The sequence below is a fragment of the Amyelois transitella genome, chromosome 12 (assembly GCF_032362555.1).
Source record: "Amyelois transitella isolate CPQ chromosome 12, ilAmyTran1.1, whole genome shotgun sequence".
NCBI lineage: Eukaryota > Metazoa > Arthropoda > Insecta > Lepidoptera > Pyralidae > Amyelois > Amyelois transitella.
Genome location: NC_083515.1, coordinates 2,316,126 through 2,342,381, shown reverse-complemented (window position 1 = coordinate 2,342,381; position 26,256 = coordinate 2,316,126). Strand labels below are relative to the sequence as shown.

At 37.5% G+C, this 26,256-nt stretch overlaps 1 protein-coding gene across 1 annotated transcript in view; it reads left to right on the top strand.

Annotated features, from left to right (window-relative positions):
- The window catches only part of LOC106140935 (unconventional myosin-XV), a 98,138-nt gene that overhangs the window by 42,710 nt on the left and 29,172 nt on the right, over window positions 1-26,256 (top strand). Inside the window, exons 14-22 of the mRNA XM_013342590.2 lie at window positions 40-206; window positions 407-597; window positions 1,114-1,248; window positions 1,638-1,813; window positions 2,603-3,120; window positions 3,375-5,548; window positions 5,808-5,959; window positions 6,092-6,335; window positions 6,834-7,009. Of these exons, the coding sequence (XP_013198044.1) occupies window positions 40-206; window positions 407-597; window positions 1,114-1,248; window positions 1,638-1,813; window positions 2,603-3,120; window positions 3,375-5,548; window positions 5,808-5,959; window positions 6,092-6,335; window positions 6,834-7,009 (3,933 nt within the window). The remainder of the gene's footprint in view (window positions 1-39; window positions 207-406; window positions 598-1,113; window positions 1,249-1,637; window positions 1,814-2,602; window positions 3,121-3,374; window positions 5,549-5,807; window positions 5,960-6,091; window positions 6,336-6,833; window positions 7,010-26,256) is intronic.

Sequence of the window (26,256 nt, the reverse complement as noted above, 5' to 3'; positions counted from 1 at the left end):
TTTTTTGTTGAGGTTTAATGTTATATTTCTCATTGACAGGTGCTAGCGGACTACATAGCCTCCCGCGGGATCTCCTCCCGTGGTCTCCGGGATGAGATCCTGGTCCAGCTGTGTAACCAGGCCAGTGGCAGTGGACCTGCCCCTCGCGTGTGGCAGCTCATGGCGCACTGCCTAGCTGCTTTCCAGCCCACCGCGCCGTTGCACAAGTGAGTGGTGGCTAAACCACTTAATATGAACTGGTATTAAAATTTAAGAAAATGGGTAATGAAAACCTACATAAGACGCATATTTACTCTTACCTGTTTTGCTTTTATTACAAAACCCCGAATTTTAGTTTAATTTTATTGAAATGACTAAAAGATAGACACATTGAAATCGAGTTGTACTAAAAGTAAGCTTGTTTCAGATACCTAGTCCGCCTCGTGTCGGAGCGTGCGCCCGCGCCGTGGCGCGCGCTGCTGCTGCGGCTGCTGTGCGGCGCGGGGGGGAGCGCCGCGCGGGGGGGCGCCGTGCCGCGCCGCGCGCCGCCCACCGCGCTCGAGTGGCGCGCCGCCAGCGCACACGCCCAGCCCGCGTTGCCGCTCCGCCTCTATGACGGTAACTGTGTTGTAGCTCCCCCCACCGCGCTCGAGTGGCGCGCCGCCAGCGCACACGCCCAGCCCGCGTTGCCGCTCCGCCTCTATGACGGTAACTGTGTTGTAGCTCCCCCCACCGCGCTCGAGTGGCGCGCCGCCAGCGCACACGCCCAGCCCGCGTTGCCGCTCCGCCTCTATGACGGTAACTGTGTTGTAGCTCCCCCCACCGCGCTCGAGTGGCGCGCCGCCAGCGCACACGCCCAGCCCGCGTTGCCGCTCCGCCTCTATGACGGTAACTGTGTTGTAGCTCCCCCCACCGCGCTCGAGTGGCGCGCCGCCAGCGCACACGCCCAGCCCGCGTTGCCGCTCCGCCTCTATGACGGTAACTGTGTTGTAGCTCCCCCCACCGCGCTCGAGTGCTCCCTTATGACGATAAATAGTATTTCAAAATCCCATCCTTGTCCGAGAATTTTTTTTTTTAAATTTTACTCACATAATTGTATCGACAACCTAATAACCATAGTTCTTCTTCCCCCAGATACCGTCCACCACGTGTGCGTGGAATCGTGGACGACGTGCGAGAAAGCGGCCGCGGCGGCTCTTTCAGCGGCGGGAATTACACACGATGCTACCGGCTGGACGCTTTGCATGGAACACAATTCCCAGCTCACTGGTACGAAATTTTTATGGACAAATATATATAAATTATATATATACCTACGTTATTCGAGTATCTGCAGATTTTATTATGTGTATGGTGGTACATTTTAATGTTTTCTTATCAAAGCACACCCTTAGTAGCTCTACATATCGGCAGAAATTGCAGAAGGTATACGCGAAGATTAGAGAGAGAAGCATATATAAATAAAACGTAAATACGCTACAGAGTGCCTTGTAGTATAGTCATGTAAATTATTGTAAAATGATTATTTAAAACTCCCACGAAAACGACGAAAACATCATTTAATTTGAATATAAGAAATTATAGGAAAGTAAATTACATGCCTTTGAGGTAACTGTATTAAATACTATTTGCTGACAGAATACTTTTCTGTTTCATAGAATGGGCGGGCTGCGAATATGCATTGGACGCTGTGGGTGAAATCGAGACTTGGAGCGCCATGCCCACCGGCCGCACGGAGCCCCTCCGCGCTACCGGGCCCAGGATATCCTCCCTGCAGCCCCCGGCGCCTCCGCCCCGGGCTTCCTCAGTCGAAGACCGGTCTGCTAGACCTCAGGTGAGTCTAGAAATCAACAAGATATGACAGGATCTAGGATGATCCAGACTTGGAGCGCTATAATGACAAGAACAGAACTACGCGCTACAGGTCCCAGGATATCTCCTTTGCAACCCCCAGCGCCTCCACCTAGGGCTTCTCCAATACCCCTTTTTAAATGTAAAGTATTCAATCGAACACACTTTGCCTGTTGCGTGATTTTACTTATAATTGTTATTAATCTAAAACGAGCCGCTCTTTTTAAACTAACAATGTTAATTAAAACGATAATAACCTTACATAACAGTCGGCGTTTTAACAGTTTACACAATTGTTCACGGTCGGATAGCTCGGTTAAATCGACACCCAGTTTCACGATATGTATGTTTCTATCCGTCAGTAACAGACAGACTTCAATGTGGTGTGTTAGTCAAAACATCAGATTCGGTCCAAAGTAGTGGGTTCAAAATTTTAAAGTCAAAGCATAAACTAATTAAAAGACGTGTGAATTAAGTGTGTGTATAACTGTGTTACATACTTGTCTCTCACATATTCTAAGAGGTTCTAAAGTAGAATCCATTATTAGTATTTAGACAGACAGTTCTCTTAATTATCTTTAAATGTTTTTTCTTCCTGGCTTTAGCCCCGGTTGCATCCTCACCACTCTGGAGAGAAAACCAGGATATGTCTTTGACCATAGATCCTGGATTGGGTAAGTCAGGTTTTTACACGAAGCACGAAGCCATTTCACATTCGCAACCTTTGCAGGGGCCTTTTTATAATGTTTTCTAACTTTATTTATGCCCTCAGGTGCCACCACCCGAACCACCGAAATCCCGTTCTCCAAGCATTCCACGCTTACTCCAAGATTCCATTGACGAAGGCCTCTCTGAATACAACTGGAAACTTGAGCGGGAAGAAACCCACGCTGCCACCAAACACAACGACTATTCTAGAAAAACTTCTCACGACATTCTGTCAAGGGAGTCCGCTCTCAACGAAAGATACTTCGAACAGAACAGTGACAAAGTCAGAAGCAGGTCTTTGGATAATCTCCTCGGTGACAATCCTGTGCCTCAACCAACGAAACTGGCTGATTTAGGACTATCGCAATCACGTCTCAATGATCGTTATCACTCGGTGGAGAGGTTAGGCGGCGCGCCGAGTGTGACGAGTAGTAAAGGAGCAATGGAGATCGAATATGGGACTGGATCTAGGGCGGTGCCGTCGAGGTACATAAAGTCGCAGTACGCGGGGAAACGGGCGCCCGCCGGGTCGCAATCTAGTCGAGCGTATATCGAGAAGAGCTCTGAATTTAGTGGTGTACGGTAAGTGAAGGATTAAATTATTTTTATCTACATACTTGTTTGTTACCATTTATGTTAGCAAATATTAATAAAACAGGGAAATACTAAAAATTCTTATAAAACAACGGTGTGCTTCATTATACCTATCTACCTGCATAAAAGTAATAGGAAAAAAAGTGGTTCAGCTGTACATTAGTAGTAGATAAAGAGTCATTCCCTTCTTTTATATTGATTTTTTTGCAACTAGAAAAAAAAAAGTTATTCGTCTGTTCTAGGTCATCAGCCATGTCTGACACATCAGAAGCCCCCAGTCTGGCGTCACACGTGCGGCGGGTCCGCGTGCCTTCACAGGCTTCAGACGTCGACCAATTCTTAGACGATCTCTTTTCGCCAGTATTAGACCCTAATATAGACGAACTATCTGATGCGCGCTCATTGGCTGCCAGCATCAAGGGAGGCAAAAACTACGCAGCATTCATTGACAGCATCCTCAGCTGTGACTATGATGAACAGATCAACACACTGAACAGTGAAGATCTAGGTAGACTCATCAAAGGAGGCGGGAAAGATGAAAAAGATAAAGGCAGGACTAGCAGAAAGGAATCCAGCGTCGATTCCGTCGATGATTATATAACTAATCTGTTTGATCCAATTTTTATGAATGATAGCCTGAAGAGGTTGACGGACGGAGAAGGTCTTTCGGAAGTGATTAAAGGCGGCGGTGCTACGCCTAGAGCGGCTTCAGCTAATACTTCGGCTTTGAGCTATGGAGGCATGGCATTACCATCGACGATGCCTACTACTCCTGAGGCATTAGCTGCAGCTTTAGGCCTCCATCTTCCTCCACCAGGAACCGTTGATATAAACGCGTATCACCAAAATCTACAAAGGGCTTTCTTGCAAAGCGCAATGGCACAGAATTTGCAAATTCAGCAACAATTGTTAGCTCAAAATCAAGCCCTGCAGACTTTATTAGCGGGACAAGTAGTTGAACCGAATGAGAATGAACCGACGTCTCCAGTGAGATCTTCTACAGTAGTACACGCTCAGGTTCATTCTCCACCGAGGATATCAACTAAAATAAGACGAGAATCTAATGAAAGTTCATCGACCGGAGCTCCCCCACCCCCTCCACCGCCGATGCCCCCTCCGCTACACGCGACAGATCCTTCAGAAGTTCGTGGATTTATGGATCCTTATGGCAGAGCAAAAACTGTACGCATAGGCAAATGGAGATGGCCACCACCTAAAGACGCGACTGGACAAGAACAAACCCAAGATTTCACTAAGTTTAAAATGCGTCAGATACAACGAAGAATTACACCACAGGCTCAAACCAATGGTGTTGAACACGAAGCTCCAAGAGGTCGATCACGTTCTGAAGCATCTCCTGGTATTGAATGGGAAGAGTTTGAAGTCGATGGTCCCGTATCTCCGAGTAGAGAACCTCCAAGTCAAAGAACTGCTCGAAGAAGCTTCGAGATCGGCGCGCAAAGGCCTTCGCCGGGCAGCGTCGGAAAACTTAAACTGAGTTCTGAAATGCGGCAGAGATTAGAACGAGTGACCGCTAATCACTCCGTTCGTAGTTCGTCTTCCGCTGCAGAAACTCCGCGTACTGTGAATAAACTGGAAGACACTAGAAAGCTGATGTTGGAACGGCAGTTAGGAGGTGGTGGTCGCTGGGATGCTCCGCCCCCACCTTTACCCCCTGCTCCTCCAGGTCCTGCCCCTCCTCCTCCTAAATCGCCTCCAACTCCTCCAGACAGGCCAGCTCCACCTCCTCCGGCACCTGATACGTCTACTTTCGCTCAACTCAGACGCGACAGAGATACGTTCGGAGTACACCAAAACAGAGACGCGGACGACCGTCACGCCTTCCTCGCCAATTGGAACTCCAGAAGAAAAGACGAGTCTGAAGCTTCCCGCGATGACTTGGCTTCTCGATTCTTAACATCGGATCGTCGAGAAAGAAACTCGCGTAACCTCAAAGACGATTGGGGCGACGAATCGGAAATCGGAAGAAGTTATAACGGCGATAGGCAGCAAGGTCGCGACGAGTGGGACTCAGAATCGGGAGTGGATAGTCGTCGTGATCGTGACAACTTCTCCGGGAGAGAAGCGTCTGAGATTTATGAGATTCATCCAGCAAGAGCTGAGAGGCGTAGAGAAGAGAACGGTGTTGACGAGTTCGACCACAAACGATCACCTTTCTATGACGATTTCGAACGGTTTGATGGGAGGAAGAATTCAAGGGATATGTTGGTTGGTCGCGCTAGAGATAGTCCCCGTTCGGACGTGGTGTACCCACCGGAGAACGGCGATCTGAAAAGGACGGAGAGAGCGACGTTCAAGACTCACATGCAACAGAAGGAAAGAGACAGAAAGATTGAAGCGGAGAGAAGACATTCGGTGTCCACTCACGTTACCGATAAAACTGAACACATTGAACGTGAGTATAATAAACATTTATTTATGATGCCTGTAGTTTCATAATACTATCATGGAAATGTTGTTATTTAGTAGGTACAAGATATAGTGTTTAGTACTGCCTTCTTTATTGAAGTTGTAGATTTTTTATAATACCAAAATTTTCATACTAAGGTATTGGTATTCCATGAAGCTACTCGTAATGACATTCAAGAGACATCAATAGATTAGACTATATATATATATATTATAGTAAAATAAATCTTGTATTTCTCGTCCAGGTGATGTGCCAGCGCCGGCGGCTCTCCTACCGTCAAACAAGGCTTTCCTCACATATAGCCGAGTGCCATGGAAGTTGCGCGTGCGCAAGGAGATCTTCACGCCGCTAGAGACATACAATGACCCCGCCATATTGGATTTACTCTATTTACAGGTACATTTTGTGCATTAAAATTGTGATTCGCAGTTTAGACTTAAACTATAAAGCAAAATATAAAAAATCCAGCAGTATCCCTAAAGCATTTAAGTTGTGAATAAATTACAAAATAAATCCTTTCATCAACAGATAGTGCACGACATAAACTCGAACATGCCATCTCTACGGATGTCAACGAGCGAGAAACGCGCAGGCGCGGCGTGGTTGCGATCACAAAATGGCGTCTCGCCGCGTGCGCAGACCAAACGACAAGCAGTAGAGATGGCCAGGTCCTGGCCTTTCTACTTCGCAAGGCTTTTTGTGGCCAGAATACCGCCAGGAGAAAACGCCGTGTTAGCCGTTTCGCATAGTGCGGTCACAATTGGAGTTAAAAGTGAGTTCTTCATCATGTTTTGGTTTATAGCATGATTTTAATAAAAGTTCAATAGGACCAAACTATCACTTCATGTGGATGTAGTAGGTGAAACACTATAACAACGTAGTATAAAGCAAAGTCGCCTCCCGCGTACGACGTATTTTGATGCAGTTTTTTTTAATACATAGAGTGATTTAAGCGGATCTAGAATATAGAATAATTTGATTACATTGATAAACCGTAGAATCTCACGCGCAAATCTTAGCATGACACGCGCCGTGTAAACCGCGCGAAAAACTCGCCGTCCCGTTTCGCGTCATAATAAAAAGCGAAACGGCTATAGTTTCTCGCGCAATAAAAACGGCTTCGTAGCTGCGGGGGCTGGTTACAACAAGTTTTCCAATAAAAACAGTTTTTATTGGACCCAATTTTTTTTAGATTAAGCTGACTGCCAATATGATGAGAGCGATCAACTGTGCCGTGTTACTTTTTTTTATCATAACTTTATGTTCGTAGGTCCATCAGGTCTAACAGTGCGGCGGTCGCTGCCGCTGGGCGGGCTGCGCGCCTCGTCGCCCGCGCCGCACTCGCTGCAGCTGAGCGCCGCGCGCGAGCCCCCGCTCACGCTGCACGTGCCGCGTGCGCATCACGCGCACTCGCTCATAGCCGAGTTCTCTCTGCAACACTCTCAGGTATGTCATTATAGAGTCAGACCTGTATATTTTGTTAGAGTGCGACATAGACGCAGCTAACAAGGCAGACGGGGTTTTACTTTAAGGTAAAATGAAGCAACATTAGTATGTCGGCCCACTGTATAGATACACGCCTCACGCACACATTTCATTAATAGTGTGCCAGTCGGTGGCAATAATAGATGTATGTCGGTCGCAATAATAGATGCGATACATCATAGATGCGTGATGGATTATCTAGCAAATGTAAGTTTTCTGTCACTCACACATGCGTACAACGCTGCCACGGTGGCTCCAAGATAGCATGTGTCGTATGCCATGGAATTTAAGAATTATTTATTTACCTTCTTGTGACTTCGTTATAAAATAGGATTGATAGGTGTGACGTATGAATGAACACCGATTCAAAGAAAGAGAATATACCAACAAGAAATATAATAGATAAATGTTAAAAACTTTTAGAAAAAGGCATTTATTTGCGAGTCTTGGTTTTACGGCGAAGAGTAAATTTCTTCACCTGTCATCTATTTATCGAGTTAAACCACCTGAGGAAACCACAAATTAGCCTTGGTCACTGTCAATATCATCACTACAACCTTGTCAGCGAGATAAATTTAATTATATACAAAAATTATACAACTAGATATTACGCCATCATCACGTAACTTTCATGACTTTGAGACGCCGCCAGTTTTCGCCAATAATAAGTATAAAATAATAGTTCCAATTTAATCAGGCCTGCGTTTATCCTTTTTTTCCAAAAGAATGAGTACAAATAAAAATAAAAATTCTCAAACGAATTTGCAATGTCACAAATTTTATAAACGATTGTGAAAAATCAGTCAGAATCATCAAATTAATTACCAATTTTCGCATATTTTACGCCCATACAGATTTTATAAGTAGTCTGCACCTTTCTCTACTAACATAAAATATAGAGGTGCAGAAGTGTAACTCATATGCCTCACCTTAACATACTTATTTATTGAAATCTAAAAGTGTCTTACTATTTAAATATCCGTGCCCATAATCCCACTGTTGATTACTACAGTTTAACAATATAAACTTGAATACCTCTAAATAAGTATTTTTATAATTCGGTTCAAATTTTGAACTCGACGTAAATAAACACTATATAAATACCATATAAGTATAACTGCGGTTTGGACTTTGCGTTGATATGTTTGTCAGTCAGTCAATCAGTTTCCCCATTTATTATGTAAAGATACATATATAATCAAGTCTATATCCCTTACGAGGTACACAGAGCCAACAGTCTTGAAAATACTGATTGGCCACGTTCAGCTGTTCGGTTTGATTATAGAATTGAGATTCATATAAAGTGACATGTTACTAGTCCGTCGCCTGCAAGAAGAATCCCAAGTTTATTAGTCTATCCCTTAGTCGACTTTTACGACGTCCATGGAAAAGAGATGAGAGTGATCCTATTATACATACATACATATAATCACATCTATATCCCTTGAGGGGTAGACTAGAACCAACAGTCTTAAAAAGATTGATAGGCCACGTCCTATTAAATAAAGTTTGAAAGTGATATTTGTGTGTTCTCGTCATTTTGATCTCACACAAACGCGTCATGCTCGCGTTGGCTATAATTTCTAGTTATTATTCATGCTTTGTGCGATTCAACTTGCAGTTTCTTTATTTGCATAGTACGAACAATGCACACATTTCACTACAAGTGAAAGATGTATCATTATAGGTATTTTTAATTATTCAGTTTTTTTTTTGCCAGTAGAATTGTCCTGTATTATTATGAAAATACCGTCACCGTAAAAAGATTGAACTTTACAATAGAAACCAAATTTCTGTTGTATATGCTGAACTTACTTTTGTATGTGGCATAGAATCTTGTAAAATTTATGCTTATAAGTACCTATGTAAATATTGCATAATCATAAGAATCAAAGGACTGTTGGCTCTGTCTACCCCCCGGATCCCGGATAAAAACGTGTTAATGTATTTTTGTATAAGAATCATCACTAGAATTTCCAAAAAAAGTGAATACGTTACTGAATTTGACGATTTCGAAGCCACACGAAAGACAGAAATTTGATACCTTGCATAATGCATACGATCGTGTTGGGCAACTTCGGAAGTAGGAAACGAGTTTGATTTTACTGATCTCTTGTCGTGTCATGCGCGGGCGCAGCTGAGAGATGATTTAAACGAAATGTCAAGCTGTCGAAGTATGTTTAATGAGCCGATTTGTACAACAAACGATGATATAATCATCATTTTGTAATCTCGTCATTTGTAAAATCATTTACTCGTACAAAATGTATGTTTGATGATATGTTTAGTTACTGATTTTTATTAGTTAAGTTCATGCGATTGCTGTACAGAAATGTTGATAAAAAATTATGTCCCACAAGGCAGTGTTCTAGGGCCGCTGTTATTTTTAACCACAATAATCTTAAAAAAATTCTTTTAAAATTTTTGTGGTTTATTTGGCAGTCAAATTTCTCATTGACAAAATAGTCAATATCCTTAATATGGGGGCATTGACAAAATGGGCAATGACCTATTATAAATATCAAAAACCAATAGCTTAAATATATAACCGAAAAATTCCAATACGAATACGAAGAATCGGGCCTTAAAATTGTCTTTTTTGAACCGACTTCCGTTAAGGGTTCTTAATTCGGAATCTTTTTTTATGACTTTAAATCTTTTAGATCAGTCATTATCGAGTCATGTAAGAGGCGAAGTGATTGCGCCTTTCGCTGTTTTAACGATAATTATTTGATTGAACATAATAAATAATAACATATCGCATATATGTAGTGAATTCACTCGTTATTCTGTTACACAATGATATAATAAAATTATAATAATACAGGTAAGAATAAGTAAGTGATTCACTCACTCATTCTCAACCATCAGCTGAATGTGACCTTCTTCTAGTCATTTCAAAACTTGGTTCTGTCTACCCTTTATTAAGATATGTTTTATAAGAATTAGTAGTTACCTGTGGAAAAAGGTTTACTATACCTGGGTTTTGCTTTGGACTTTGAAAATTTCTATCGCCTACTTCTATGATTGTCAAAGTCTAATCACATAATTTCACTTTTGTGACCAATATCATCAACATCCAAGACTCAATCAAGCAGAATTATTATTATTGATTTTCTATCGTGACTTGATGCAGACGAGGCTATATATTTTTTGACAGCTTCTGTATCTTTAAATTCCTAAGTAGCTTTTTAAGAAAACCCCAATTAAGAGTGGCCGTTATCTCGTTTGTATAAAAAAAACGCTTGGCAATGTAAAACAAATCGGTAATGGCAAACATATAAGACTTGCGTAATCTCATTTACATAACCATTAAAACAGATCCAGGTCACTATTCTGTCATGATTCACTTATTTTTGTCAAGTTTTTGAATTTTATGTAGGTATTTGTGTTGTAATACAACTGGTATAAGATGTATTTTTATTTGAAAAGTACAAACCCTTAGTTCTACTCGTAGAAATATGGAAAGAAGAATCTTTATATATATATTCTATTCTAACTTATGAAAATAACAGTAAATTATTTGCTGTCTGCCAAAATTTATTTTTATTTATTTTAAGCTACATGAGATTATAAGAATCAAAGGGTATAGCCGGATAAGTATGACGATCTGGCCTCCAAATGAGAACCTTTATCGAAACTTATGTTCTAATATCGCCTTGATGTACAAACACAATTTATGTACTTTTCGCGGCCAGCTTTCGCTTTGACCTTGAGATATGGGAAAAAATAATCGCACGCATGACTTTTATTCAAAGTCATATATCTCAAAAATCAATTACGCTAGAGAGATGAGACCAACTCGAGTTTTTAGATTACATTGCAGAGTATATCATATATTATTTTCAAATTTTTAGAGTATATTTATATATAAAAAAAATTAAAAAATAAGTAAATCATAATTTTTTTTTCATGTTCTCTGAGACTTACAATCACGAAAATAATATATGTTATGCTCCTTTACGTGCTCTATTACTCATAAAAATTTGGTAAAAAAAAAGTTGGTGCAACACTTTGAAAAAAAAAATAATGTGATTAGCGCCTTCTACTATACCCTTGTTCTATAAGGCCTACATTACATTTTATTCATTTTTTCGAAGTGTTGCACCAACTTGATTTTATTCACAGGCTCGTATCAATTTTCACAGGCTTTATCTTACTTGGCCGAAATAATGGACGATCAAAATAATCTTTTAGTACAATATGTGATTAATTACATTAGTGACGATGATTAATTTTTTTCTCTTTTTGCTATTTTGATTAACACGAAAAGTAATAAAAGTTGTGATAAATATTGGACATTGGTTATTTTTTCTTTTCTTTTTGAACAATTATTCCAACGCTTATCAAGTTGGTGCAACACTTCGAAAAAATGAATAAAATGTAATGTAGGCCTTATAGAACAAGGGTATAGTAGAAGGCGCTAATCACATTATTTTTTTTTTCAAAGTGTTGCACCAACTTTTTTTTTACCAAATTTTTATGAGTAATAGAGCACGTAAAGGAGCATAACATATATTATTTTCGTGATTGTAAGTCTCAGAGAACATGAAAAAAAAATTATGATTTACTTATTTTTTAATTTTTTTTATATATAAATATACTCTAAAAATTTGAAAATAATATATGATATACTCTGCAATGTAATCTAAAAACTCGAGTTGGTCTCATCTCTCTAGCGTAATTGATTTTTGAGATATATGACTTTGAATAAAAGTCATGCGTGCGATTATTTTTTCCCATATCTCAAGGTCAAAGCGAAAGCTGGCCGCGAAAAGTACATAAATTGTGTTTGTACATCAAGGCGATATAACATAAGTTTCGATAAAGGTTCTCATTTGGAGGCCAGATCGTCATACTTATCCGGCTATACCCTTTACTTTAGTAAAAATATAATTTTTACAGGCCCTTTCCGTCCCTCAATAGGCTATTACACTCTTTTTTGAAAACTGTTTTAAATCAATCCTGAGACTGTGTTATACCTATAGAATTTTTATTAAAAATTTTTGAAGCCGAAAAGTGCTCTAAAAACGATTTATTATTTATGATTTTGTATTTTCGCGCGAAAACGCCATCCGCCATGCTGTTTTGACTCGTGACGTCATACTTTTAGTAAACAATACGGCTCTACGTAAGACTAAAGTAAAAAGATTTTTGTAATAATGAATTACAATACATATTGTTGGTGTCTTGTTCCTGAATGCAAGAATACAAGTATAAAAACACCAGAAAAATTGTGGATTCCACTGCCAAGTGATATTAAAATGAGAAACACTTGGTTGAAATTAGCAAGAAGAGATCCAAAGGCATTGTCTACAAAATCAAGATTATAATTGTGATCATAATTTACCTATTATAATTGTGTATTGTAAGAGAATGTTTAATACAATAAATACTTACATCGCTGTTTTAACATTTCTTAACTCAGCAGAACAGAAATCGGGATTGGACGCAAAAAATTTCGCTACCATCAACGTATTAATCCTCGGTAGATTTATATTGTCTGCTTTCACAAAACCGTCTTCCATGATTCTATTAAATTATTAAAGAGTAAAAACCCAAAAACGTGATAGAAATTTTAAAATTTCAAAATAAACAGAGCCTGACATCATCAATATGTTTTCGATTCGATATTTGTTTACTAAAAGTATGACGTCACGTCAGTACCCAACATGGCAGATAGCGTTTTCGACTTTTGAAGAACAGATAAAAAATGAGGATTTTTTAAATTGAATTATAAAATCCATATTGCACTTTTATGAATAATGATCGATGTTTTTCTTTTATTTTTTACAAAATCTATAAGATACGTGCATTTTTATATTTTTTTTTACATGGTGTAAAATAGCCTATTTGTGTAGAAAAAGTGTATAAAATACCTTAATACCATATTTTCAGTTACCTCATAAATTTTGAGGAAGCGTTGATTAAATTAATAAAATTCCATAATTATTAAGTGCAAGGTTAATTCAAGTCAATTGCAAAACAGATTTAGTTGCACAGTACGCGTTATCATAGATATTTAATGTACCTACTTGCTCAACGTAAAAGCTACAAATTTGTTAATGTGTGTTCCGTGGCGTAACACTATTAACTTTTTTGTCGTAAGCTGAATATAAGATATATAAATCTTAAAAAATATTTGAAGCTTCAACAAAGATACTCTCGAAGTTGTTTTGAAAATGACTCAAGGAAATAATTTCTATGATTTTATTCCGTCTTTTACGGCAAGTGAACTCGTATTTATTGCGTAAAATTTACTACGGTGATTATCAGTTCAAAATTTTAGATGGGGAATTCGTAAATTTTAACAGAGCTTTTAATTTGTTTTTTTTTTCTGAAATCCATTCTTGAGATACGTTTAAAGCAAAATCTCCTTAAAGAGAAGTTTAATTCCTCACTTCATACTAATAATAGAATAATAGCCCATAGAAATGTTAAAGAAAGATTTCTATAGAAGTATCTCTACATAAATTACCAATTCAACGAGCTTTGAAGATGAGACTGCTAGCGGTGAGGCGGTGGCCGCTATACCGTGTCTGCATCTTGTTACCCTTTCTTTATACAACCGTGAATTATTATCATTACTCTCTCTTGTCTATGCGTGTTTCTGGTTACACCCTTCAGTGCCTGATCCGAGGCCCTTGGTCCGGATTCTTGCATCTTTCTCAACTATGTCCGGGCCTCGGGATTTATAAAGTCCTTTGGCTTGTATAACATCTCTCGCGATGTAAAGCCAAGACGAGCCATTTATTTATTATTTATTTATTTATTGATTTATTGTGACAAAAACGGTTTACACCTATTACAATTATCACACTTTACAAGTTGAAACACAGGTATATCATATTAAGTTAACCATATTAAATCATATAAAAAATTTGAATAATGAAATTAAATTTGAATACACATAAATTAAAAACAACAAAAATAATATTTTAAAAATTTTGTCAATAAAAGTTTTGTCCGTCCGATCTTATATTTAATACAATAATTAAGCCATTAATATAACCATTAAGTGCTTAATTGAAATCTAACTAAGGAAATCCATGACACTCACTAAAATAAGCCTCTTTTCTTTCCTTGTAATAATATCTATACTATATTGAGCTAAAGATCTATTTTCATTGAATAAAATTAAACTACCAATATGTCATCTGTCTCCCTCTTTTTCCGGTCTTAGTTGAATTAATCATACGTGAATTCTCGTTATTTAAAAATGTATATACACTACACGTCACTGCCTGTCATAAAATACAGAAAGCTGGACTGCCTTAGTGCGCGTCTAAGGCTTGAGAGGAAATAGCAATAAAATGACCAATGTCCGGCACATTCACCCATCTATGTCGTAAATCAAATGTTCGCCATGCGGAAATAAAGATTTCTTTGACTTCTCTAGCCTTTGACTTCCATAACGACCTCCGTGGCGTATTATGTACCATTACGAAATATCTCTCATTATAGCGCTGTCAATAAAGTCCAGTCTTCGTTACTAAAGAAATCATACAATTATAAGGATCATGCTGTAGCATCGTAGTTTTTTTAAAACAGCTCTTTACGTATTGCTAAATTTGTCCTTTAGTTGACTCGTACAATAACTATTTGCAGCAATTCATTTTATTTAGATCCATTAAAAAGTTAAATTAGAGAATAGGTATAGACACAAGTAAAACTTAAATATGGTCTGTTGAGTACAGTCCATTTGTGCGGAAATCGAAGCTGAAAAGTCAATAAACTGCATCGCGTGATTGCAGAGTATTAAAGTAACGTAAATCATGTGATAATACTGTATTAACCATGATAATAGCCGTAATACGATAGCTTACAATTATTTTGCTTTACTTTTGTTAAAAATTAAATTAGAGACCCATAAATAAAAACGCTAGCGTGAAATTTTCATCTGCTGGATAAGTAAACAGATGACAAATTGATAAGCTGAAATATATAAATAAATAAATAAATAAATAAATTTTATTTAGGTAAATTGTGTAATATATCTATATCGATAAAATCTGAATGAAACCAACTTGATAATTCTAGTCTGTTTTTATTCAACGCTATGAATCAACTATTAACGAAACTATTGATGCCACTTCAATAACAAAGCCACCGAAGCGAATCGTCAACAAACACTGAAAACATAAGGCGCATCACCGCGACCTCAACGGAGATGACCGCGAGGCGACAGTGGCGTGCGCCGGCGCAGGCCAGTCCGCCCGAGACTGCGCACCCGCGCGCACCATGCAGCGCCCGCGCCTCTCGCTCGCCATGCGAGACAACTGGCGACACCTGCAACGCCTCTACGGCCTCGACCTCGACTGCGAGGAGTGTTCTCCCCCTAGGGAACCTCGGAGAGCCCCCAGTCTAGACTCCCTCATCAACTCCTCGGAAGGAGCCGCTTCCAGTGCTGATGTATCCGGCCCGGAGGATTCTGACTCCGGTGCCGACACACGAGCGGATCCCGATCCGCCTCGGCAGCGCAAAAACTACTCCAACAATGAAAGGATATCAAAGAAGTGCCCTCAAAGTTTCTCGTCATCGTCTAGTGGCCATATGGAGACGATTCACGAGGAAACTACCGAACCCAAAGTGTCTGTGAAGGAAATACTCGCCAGGTTCGAGAACCTCACGGAGAAGCCTGACAATGCGCAGGTAAATTTGACAGTGAGTGGTTTCTTACACGCATATTTCAAAGTATGTAAGTAAATAGGTTAGAGGCTGTAGTTATTTATGTTTATTTATCTTCTACCAATATGGTGGTACCACATCTATGAGACTTCTAAATAATAAAGTCAAACAGGCAGAATAACAATTAAAGTTAAGCATATTCAAAATTTTAAAGTAAACGAGAAAGTATGTAAAAACAAATTTCCAAATTTGATAATCATGAATATTTCTCGACAATTGACAAAATATCGATTCTTTCACCCGTGTATAATGCCTTGCATTATTTAGCTGACGTTAACAACACAATTACAAATAATTGCGAATCGATTTGTTTTTGCCGATACAAGCACTTTCCATCGCGACCGATGCTCTCTGTGTAATCGTCATTACGGGTAGGTACATCGATGTGTTCACGAGATCGTCTGAATAGTGTCACTATTGTATGATGATAAACAAAATTTATAAATGTTTTGCTATATCATTTGGTGATCGATACCAAAATAGAATCTTGATACATACATACATAACTCTAATCATGTCTATATCCTTTGCGGGGTAGACAGAGCCAACCTGATACTGAGCAACATTTCTGTCTACTGAACTAAGAGTAGACTAAGGAAAAGGCTATAAACTTGGGATTCTTCTTTTAGGCGATGGGCTAGCAACCCGTCACTATCTGAATCTCAATTCCATTATTAAGTCATAAAGATGAGCGTGGCCATCCAGTTTTTCGAGATTGTGGGCTTTGTCTGCCCCTTAACTGACAAAGACGTAACTAATGTATGTCTACTATACACCGATCATTATAGTTAGAGAATTACCTATTTCAATTTACTTTATTTACTTTAATAACATAAAAGTCAATAAGTATAAATGAATACTCTAATAATCTGTTGATCATTTATTTTTTAAAGGCATGCAGATGGTCTTGTCTCTAATTTCATACAAACTTACTGTGATTATATACTGTACTGATTTCGTAGTAGAAAAAACATCAACGCGCTTGCTAATTCTTAAATATTAAATCAAACATAATTCAGAAATAACAAATTATTCAATAATATACAGAAAATAAATTGAATATTACTTTCGATTTTGTAGTCAGTTTTATAGTCACTGTTTACCTACAATAACGGTATTTTTTATCCACACCAATAATAAAGAGAAAAGATTTTTATTTTTGTATGTTTTACACTCAAAAACTTTGGGACTGATTTTCACGAAATTTGGCACAGATATAAAATAGACCTTTTTCTGGAATTACCCAAAGGAGCGAAGCCCCTGGCAAAAGCTAGTATTTCATGAATAAGTATCTCATTCTAAGAACAACTTATTATAATAAGTTACTGACTGAGCACGGCTCCTCGCATGAATAAATTAATGACCCTACAATTAAAGGGCAGGTGCAATTTAAGTTTGGGGTCAAGATCAAGAAGTCTTTAGCTATTATGCGCATGAGTGATTCAAATGCAATAAAAAATATACAAGTGCGAGTGTTAATAGTGTCTTCAGGGTTTAAACAAGTACATTATATATGATCTCTCGTTATGTTCATCACGATTCACTACAGTAAATCTTAGTTGAGCAAAGTTTTACGTAATAACATAATATACAAATTATCGATTTACGAATTTCTTCCATTTTAGGACAAAATATAAGAGAGAAAAATTTACCAGCTCTATATTTTTTTTACTGATCAAATATTTCCACATATATTTCAATTGACAAACACTATTATACAAGATGTCATTTCGATTTTACGAAACATAAATTATAATACTAACCTGAATAATACCTACACGTATAAAAATAACAACGAGTTCTGAAAAACAGCCTTGCAACAAACGGCAAGGGTCATAAATCTTCTGCAATATTTTGACACTGCATTAAACAATGCGTTTGGGAATTTGAATGTCGGCAACAGAAATTTATATAAAAAATAAAATCTAATTTCGACAGCTTAATATCAAGATTTCATGCACACTAGTACTACTCTTTATGAACTGCCGGATATACTTGCATTCCGATGTACATATCGATTTTTAAGTTGATCTAAGCTGTTTGATATGTAATGAATCAATTATTTTTTTGCTAAGAATTTAAATCCTTGAGTCAACGGTTTCCCTCATAGTAGAATGGAGTCCTATTTACTTTCCAAAGGAGACTGAAAGACTTAAACTTATCTTTAAAATAATTACAGGGCCGGTTAGTCAAAGACAAATAGTCTTTCCCACAACACCATTCTACTTGTCACGATGCACATTCATCAATATCTCATGCACATCGTTGAAGTCCTTTAAAACATACATACATACAATCACATCTATATTGCTGTGATTGTATGTATGTATGATTGCGGTGTAGACAGAGCCAACAGTCCTTTATAAACTGAAAAGCACGTTCAGCTGTATGGCTCCATGATGGAATCGTTGAAATGGAACCTTTAAAACTGGCATACCATGCATGTTATTTATTTCGGGTGAATCTTCGCCAGTTCAGTATTTTCTTATCGATGTGGGTTCTTAATAAAATCCTTACTGTAACTAATCGTACTGGACTTCTATATGTTTAATTTTTAAGTTATTATTTAAGTTGCGGAGTTAATTATTAAAGTGCAAGCTAGGTCTTAGACCAGCGCATACGAGTAGGTATTACGGCCTCGGTGGCGCAGCGGTTGTACGCTTGTCTGTGACACCGGCGGTCCCGGGTTCGAATACCCGTCAGGGCATGATGAGAAAAGAACTTTTTCTGATTGGCCTGGGTCTTGGATGTTTATCTATATAAGTATAGATAAGTATAGTATGTTTATCTATATAAGTTATAAAATATAGTATCGTTGAGTTAGTATCTCGTAACACAAGTCTCGAACTTACTTCGAGGCTAACTCAATCTGTGTAATTTGTCCCGTATATATTCATTTATTTATTTATCCTATCCACCACTACTGCAAAGTGATATCAGTCACTCTTCTCAAATCCATCATGATTTACGATTAGGTATAATCACGTAGTCATCTTTCCAGCAAATTAGAAACTTTGAACCTACTCATTGCCACTTTCAGTCTATTAAATGCGATACTAATTTTCTATCTATATCCACGGCATTTTCATTGCGTCACAAAACAACTAATGTATAGAATATAACCCATTTTAACACGCACTACGACTAAGGAAGGGATACGCTTTTGAACTTGGGATTCTTCTTAGGTGATCGAATATCAACTTGTCATTATTTGAAACTCAATTCTGTTATTGAGCCAAACAGCCGAACGTGGCCTATCAGTCTTTTCAAGATTGTTGGCTCTGCCTACCCCGCGAGGGATAAAGACGTAAGTGTATGTATGTATGTATAAAGACGCACGATGTTCAAGAGCAATTGGCATATTCTGTGACAAAAATTTGTAGATAAAAGATTAGTGAAAAAGTTTCTTAAAGACTCGGAATCTTTTTAGTAATATACGGAGCACATAAATATAACAATGTTCACAGTATAAACCATAATTTTGGGATAAGTTTTTACATGAGAGTACGGTTTCTCGAAGTCAATACATATTTCCACTTGCCATATCCCTATTTAAGTAGGTAGGTACTTATTTCGCTTCATTGAATAAAATTAACTTATTTTTTGTAGTTTTCTTATTTTATAATGGTCGTATACCACACCACTCTCCTGGCACACTTTCGAGTCGCTATTATAATATAAATCTACGAACTAAATTAATTATGTTTATTGTAATTATAACTCGGTCAAAAGTTCCGCTTTTTTTAACTGTTGAATATATTAGGTAACTTATACGACTGTTTTCGGTGAAGGTGCTAAAATATTGAATCCGGTTAACGGTGTTTTATTTCAACTATAAAAACTTTTATATACATGAATTTTTTAATCATGATTCCATCACTAAACTATCCAGATGAACGTAGAATTCGTTGTGTGACTTTTGGCCCTGTCTACCCCGTAAGTGATGTTGTTATGACTTGTCTGTTTTAATCAGTCATCTGCCTGATCAGCGTTTGAGTGAGTCTAGGCAAAATCCAGTTTCAAATGTCATGTTGTTCGTAATATCTTCTTGCACAGAAATTGACAAAGTTACTAGAGTAATACATACGTTGTTAATTGTATGTGTTATCAAAACATGGCTCTGTTCTGCAAAAATAGAGACAAGAGTGGCTTGTTACTGTATGCAGACGTGAATTAACGAGAACATACCGTTTCTTCCTGACGTTTTAAGTTATTAAAAGTAGTCTGGATTACATTATCTTCAGATGTAGGCAAGTCTAACGTAAGGCGCCTCAGTTTTATCGCGCGCTGATTACGGATGCAAATGTTTCGCCTACTTTCAGTGGCGGTTTGTCAATTATAAATCTTTGTAAAGTATACTCAATGAACAGATAACTAGTTTCCATCCGCTGATTAGCGTGTAGCTTATGACATTAAGTTTTATTTCCCAATGTGTAATTCTGTCTTGGCAAAGGGTTAGGTCAAGAGTACCCGAAACCGCCGAGTTTGCATGAAGAGAGTGGATGAAGCGAAGGAAGTATGCAGAGATCGTGGCAAGTGGAAAGATTTAGTCTCTGCTTACCCCTCCGTGAAAAAGGCGTGATTTTATTCATGTATGTAATTGTAAAGATTTGTTGTAGTTTTTGCGTGAAATTACAACATGTTTGGGATTTTGCCAAACTCAAAGTAACTTGTTTGGTTAAAGAGTTAATATTTGTTGTGTATTAGATTTTTTCGGTGATTAATTTGTTAGGTACCTTGATAATAATATAATACTTTACCGTGATCCAAGTCGGCCTGTAATTACGGCACCGCGCAGGTATCTAGGCGTGAACCTGCCTCAAGGTGATCCGGCCGCTTTCCTATTACATTACGTTTTTATAACAGTAAGTACATTCGCTGCCGTGTGGTTCCCGGCATCTATAGGTGGCGTGTAGTTTCCGGTACCAATATAAAGAAACAGAATAGGACCACTCCATCTCTTTCCCATGAATGTCGTAAAAGGCGACTAAGGGATAGGCTTATAAACTTAGGATTCATCTTATTGTCGATGAGCTAGCAACCTGTCACTATTTCAATCTTAATTCTATAATTAAGCCTAACAGTTGAACGTGGCCTGTCAGCCTGAATGCTAGCAGTCTTTAAAGGACAGAGCTAGCTATAAACTAATATTTTTTTTTCAACTAACCCACTATCACCACCTTGGTTAGCTCGCTCTCAATTTATATATCGTGACAAAATTTGTCTTTATTTCTAGAACTTACATAAAAATCATATACTTAACAAAAGTTCAGCTGTATAGTCATGTGAAGATAATAGACAGACGGTCTTACTTTCGCATTTATTGCTAGTATCTATGCGTCTGACATCAGTCACAGATGAATCAAAGAGTTTTTCGTACATGATGAAGCGACTTATGCTTTAGAGTTTTGTTACGTAAAGCATGATGTGTCGAATTTATTTTAATGGAACAAATGAGTGTCAAAAGTTATGTCTCTCGCATTTTATCGCGTAAGGTAAATCGTTTTTATTTATTTAACATCACTACGGCATATAAATTAACCTTGATACTTATTGCCGTGTGGTTACCAGCACCAATATAATTAAGGACCACGTAAAAGGCGAGTTTTTAAGCCTATCCCTTAGGCTTAAATACTTGGGATTATTTTTAGGCGATGGGCTAGCAACCTGTCACTATTTAAATCTCAATTCTATCATTGAGCCTAACAACTGAACGTGGCCTATCAGTCTTTCAAGACTGCTGGCTCTGTCTACGCCGCAAGGGATATAGACTCACGTCTTATGCCACGCCAGCATATGGTCACCCATATATGTATATCTATGTATTGACGACATTAAAGAATCAGATTATGCTTAAGTACAATATAAATTTTAGAACTAAATAAGTTTATTTATTTATTAAAGTTCCTTAATTCTATTTCATTTTTCCTGCAGTAAGTTAACTATTGTGGCGCTCCACATATCTAGAAAAGCACATTTTCCGAAACATCCAGAAATGTTTACAAACTTACCAATATTCTCCTGACGGCAAAAATGACTCTCTTACATGACAATTTCACACACCTTTGTCATTCTTGTAATTGCAGAATAGCCGACATCAATAACACAATTCCCCACGTGCGGTTCTATAAAAAAAAAACAACAATTGTTATAGGAAATATTGATGTTTGAAAAGTGAAAAAGGCGAAAGTTGATGATACGTGTGGCTGACGATGCGTAGGGAATGGCATGTTATTACAAGAATGTCGCTTAAGTTTTGTTCGGTGCCCTTTCTAATTGGAATTTGTGCATCAAATCAGGTAGAGAGAAGTAATTTGACTAAAATCTTAAGTAATAACATGTGAAGAGTCGGCTGAATGTAATTTTTGGAAGAAACAATACAATTCACGAATTCTAACTTTAATAAAATATACACACACCGCGTTAATGTAACCATCACGTGTGCTAAGATAATTTGCCGATTATCTAGACATTATTTAGGTCTCTATTTCACTTTAATATCTTTTTAATTGTTTCTGATATAAATGGTTCATTCAAATTAAAACCATATTTAGAAGAAATTTTAACAATCACTTTCAGATTATGACTGTATTTTCGCTGACGCTTTGAAAGCGGCAGTAAACTTAGTTTAAAGAATTGCCATCAACCAATGTTGTGAATCCAAAAGATATAACAATTATTAAGTGATATGAAGTATCCCATAATAACAAAATAAACATTTTTGAAATTGAATTTGAATTATTCAGGGAATCGCCTTACATTTACCAAATTTGCCTTTCGCACAGTGTGGATGATTAATTAAGCAACCTGTCACTTTATATGAATCTCAATTTTATAAGTAAGCCAAACAGCTTAACGTGGCCTATCAGTATTTTCAATACTGTCGGCCCTGTCTACCCCGCAAGGGATATAGACGTGATTATATGTATAGATGATTAACAAACAATGCAGTATGCACATTGATCGTCGAACATCAAGGCTCATCGTTACGTAACTGCCATTCAGAATTCGCCATGTGCGACCTCGCGACACTCGTGTGAAACGGGCCGCGGTTCCGTTTCCTAATTCACACGTCTGTGTGTTTTGATCCATTAATTTTTGTGTATCAGGATGTTGTTTGAAAGTTTTGGTTCAAGGCCGTATAGGGAGAAAGCGGTATCCCGTTTTAATAGCGGTATAGAACTTATTAGAGCTGTAGCGAACATTCCAGAATTAAGTTCCTTTGGAAAGGTGTCTGTGTGAGTGGCATTCGAAGGGACGGCCTCAAGTTCTCATAATTAGGGTAAAGAATGATAATGTGCAATATTGCATCATTCGCAAGTCCGTCAATGTCTCAAAAAAAAAAACAAAAAGCGTTCTTATTTTTAAAGAAAAAACGAGAAAAAAGCCTCGTACGCCAAAGTCTTCACGCCCGCTACCTCATCATACCACATCACGCCCGCTACAAATTATTCACCGTATTATTAAACTAAATATATATATCCTAACATGCATATTCGCATATCACGACAATAATCGATACAAACCGATTCGATCGTTTTCGTTCCTAATCGACGTAACGGCTGGCCCGGTAATCTGAAATTCTGAATGATTGTCACACGATCAAACCCACGAGCAAACGTGGTGTATTGTGTGACAATAAATTATAATGTACATATCTTCCTGGCTGCTTAATGCGTTTTTATTGTACATATATTTTTCTCAGTAGTGTGTTAATGATTTTACATACATATGTAAGCTTGTCCTTCCTACTAAAGTTTGTATGTCATTATGGATGTTTGTTACTCTTTCACGCAAGAACTACTGAACCGATTACGATGTAATTTGGTATGTAGGTAGCTGAATACCCAGAATAACATAAAGGCTTACTTTTTATCCCGGTGTTCCCGCGGGATTGATAGGGTTTCCATGCGGACGAAGTCGTGGGCGGCCTCTTGTCTTGCATACTTTTAGTATGTTGTGTTCAGTGCCAAAACTTACCACGCAGCTCCAAAACCACGGTAAAAATGACCAACTGAGCCTTTAAAAATCTGTAACTCTCGCTATAATATATTGCTGCTACTGTCGAGGTTTGCCTTCCACGAAAACTTCAAAATGTTTTCTATCAAACGTTTTTTCTGTTATTTTTTTAAACGTTTTTAGATATAGGGTATAGATAGGCCATGTAGCAGGTATTCTATTCTCTAATTGTGTAATTACAGCAAGTGAAAAGCGGTCTGCATTTTATTTTTAACCGTTTTATTTTTACTTTTCAAGTTTGTAATGTCGCAATAATTACAAAACTGTCTCGGATTACCGCTCTTATGGTTATTTACCGCTTTCACCGTGTTATCCTCATTTTTTTTATTAATTTAATGATCTTTATATCAAAAGTTATTGTGGTTTATGGCGACAGATATGGATCTTAGTACTTCTTATTTGTAATGATTAAAACTTAATTACTTACAACCCGATCCATTGGCTCCGTCCTGCTTTCATGATGTAGGTACTTTAAGTAATATTTCTTGAGAGTATTATTGTCTCAGGGATTCAGGGCGTTACTTCGAGTATACATATAACAGGGGAAAAAAATCATTCTGAGCACATTTAAATCTAAGTCACTGTTATTTGCCTGGTTATTGCATACTGATAAAAAAACAACTGAACGTGGATATTGCTATAGTCTTTGTGTACTACGTTACAATTTTTTTTTTCATTCATTTTCGAAACCTCCCGTGGGTAGGCAAGTAATTCTTCCCAATTTTACCGTCGCCCTCTTTCTTGTGTTAGGGTTATAGCCACTCGAGCGCATTTCCTTTATAACAGGTGTCCCGACTTGCAAGAATCCAATCACAACGGATTTTACATTTTTTTTTATTTATTTACTTTCATATTTTTATAGATTTAGTTCTATTCTAGTATTATTCGTATTACATCGCGTTAATAATACTCTTCACCTTTAAGTTTTGGGACTATCGACTATTTAGGTACTTCTTAAGGGAAAAAACACAATATGTGTATGTTCTCGAATGTCGTAATGCTATTTACGGAAATCGGAATCAAAATTTCGAATCTTATAGTTATAAAACTAAGTTATTAAACCATTAACACATTAATTGTAACGTTACAATACTAAAAACACATTATGAATAGTGCATTACGCATTTCTTGCCCGTTTCTCTACATTACTTGCAACACCAAAGTCAATCCATTTGCGTAGTTAATAAGTATAGCTGTCAGTTCTTCACGAGTTTACATCACGTGATTGCAATTCACAGTACAATCTATTCTGAAGTCTGTCATATGTTTTATCGTTAAGCAGTGAACGTATAATTAGTACTAATGATGGGTTACTATGTCGAGGATTTGTTACTAGTTATCCATACTATCCAGCCATACTTATTTATTTATTTTAACTTTATGCACGTAAAATGTACAACAGATGGACTTTATGCCACAAGACATTCTGCATAATGAGATGGATGTACGGGTGGTGCGATAACTTTATATTTATTTATTTTTTATTTGTTTGTAACGAATAAATTCAAAAATGATTGCATCTAATTTGATGATATTGAACAGAAACAGATAAAAGGATGCAGAAGTAACATAAGTAAGTTTTCCCCCGATATGAGCAGAGTTACTTATTGTTACTTATTGTTTTACTTTATTAGTTTGTTTGTAAACTCTTTATTGCACATAAAAAGAAATGTAATAAATTACAAAACAGTCATTTCATTAAGAAGAATGTGTACAATGGCGAATTTTCCACCATCAATGATTATTTAGCGTAGAGCTGATTTAACAGTCATTTTCATAAATAATGCGTCTCAATTGAATTGCATGTACTGTTCTGCTAGTCATCAAGTTATTACTATACTTATATATATATCTTGGTAATTACATCTGTAGTGTTTTCCGCAGACGTAATACAAGACCATACATTCTTAGACTATACTAGATCTTCCCACGATATTTTTAATATGTTATTCTGTGATAATTATTATGGTTAACTTTATTGATATTATGTTGAGCAGTATGTCTCTCATCAGTTATAACTTGATGATTCCAAGAAAAGAGTTATAGCTATAGTCTCAAGGGGCCTTTGTAATGCCCTTTATGATTGCTTTACATAAAACGAAAATTAGGATGTCTCTGACATAAAATCGAACCTTGAACTTAACGATGCGCAAGCGCCGTGGTCGGCTCCCATGAAGTGACATTTGTACGCCATTTGTGTAACGTCCGACTTCCGGTGCGATCCGCCACAGTGGGCCTCTCGTCACGAAGCCATTTCGACTCCAAATTACGATTATTTGAATTCGTATTTTTGTTGACAGGCTACAGTTGAGGCTTTTGTGTTATGATTCAACGTTTAAATTAAACTTCGGTTGAATAATTTTATTTCTAACTTAAAGATGTGAAGCATTTTAAGTGTACGTGATTTATAAAATCTTAACATACGAACAAGTGATCGTATTCTTTTTTCTATTAGTGCCGGGATCCACTAATGACCATTTTTCCTTTAATTATAATTCATA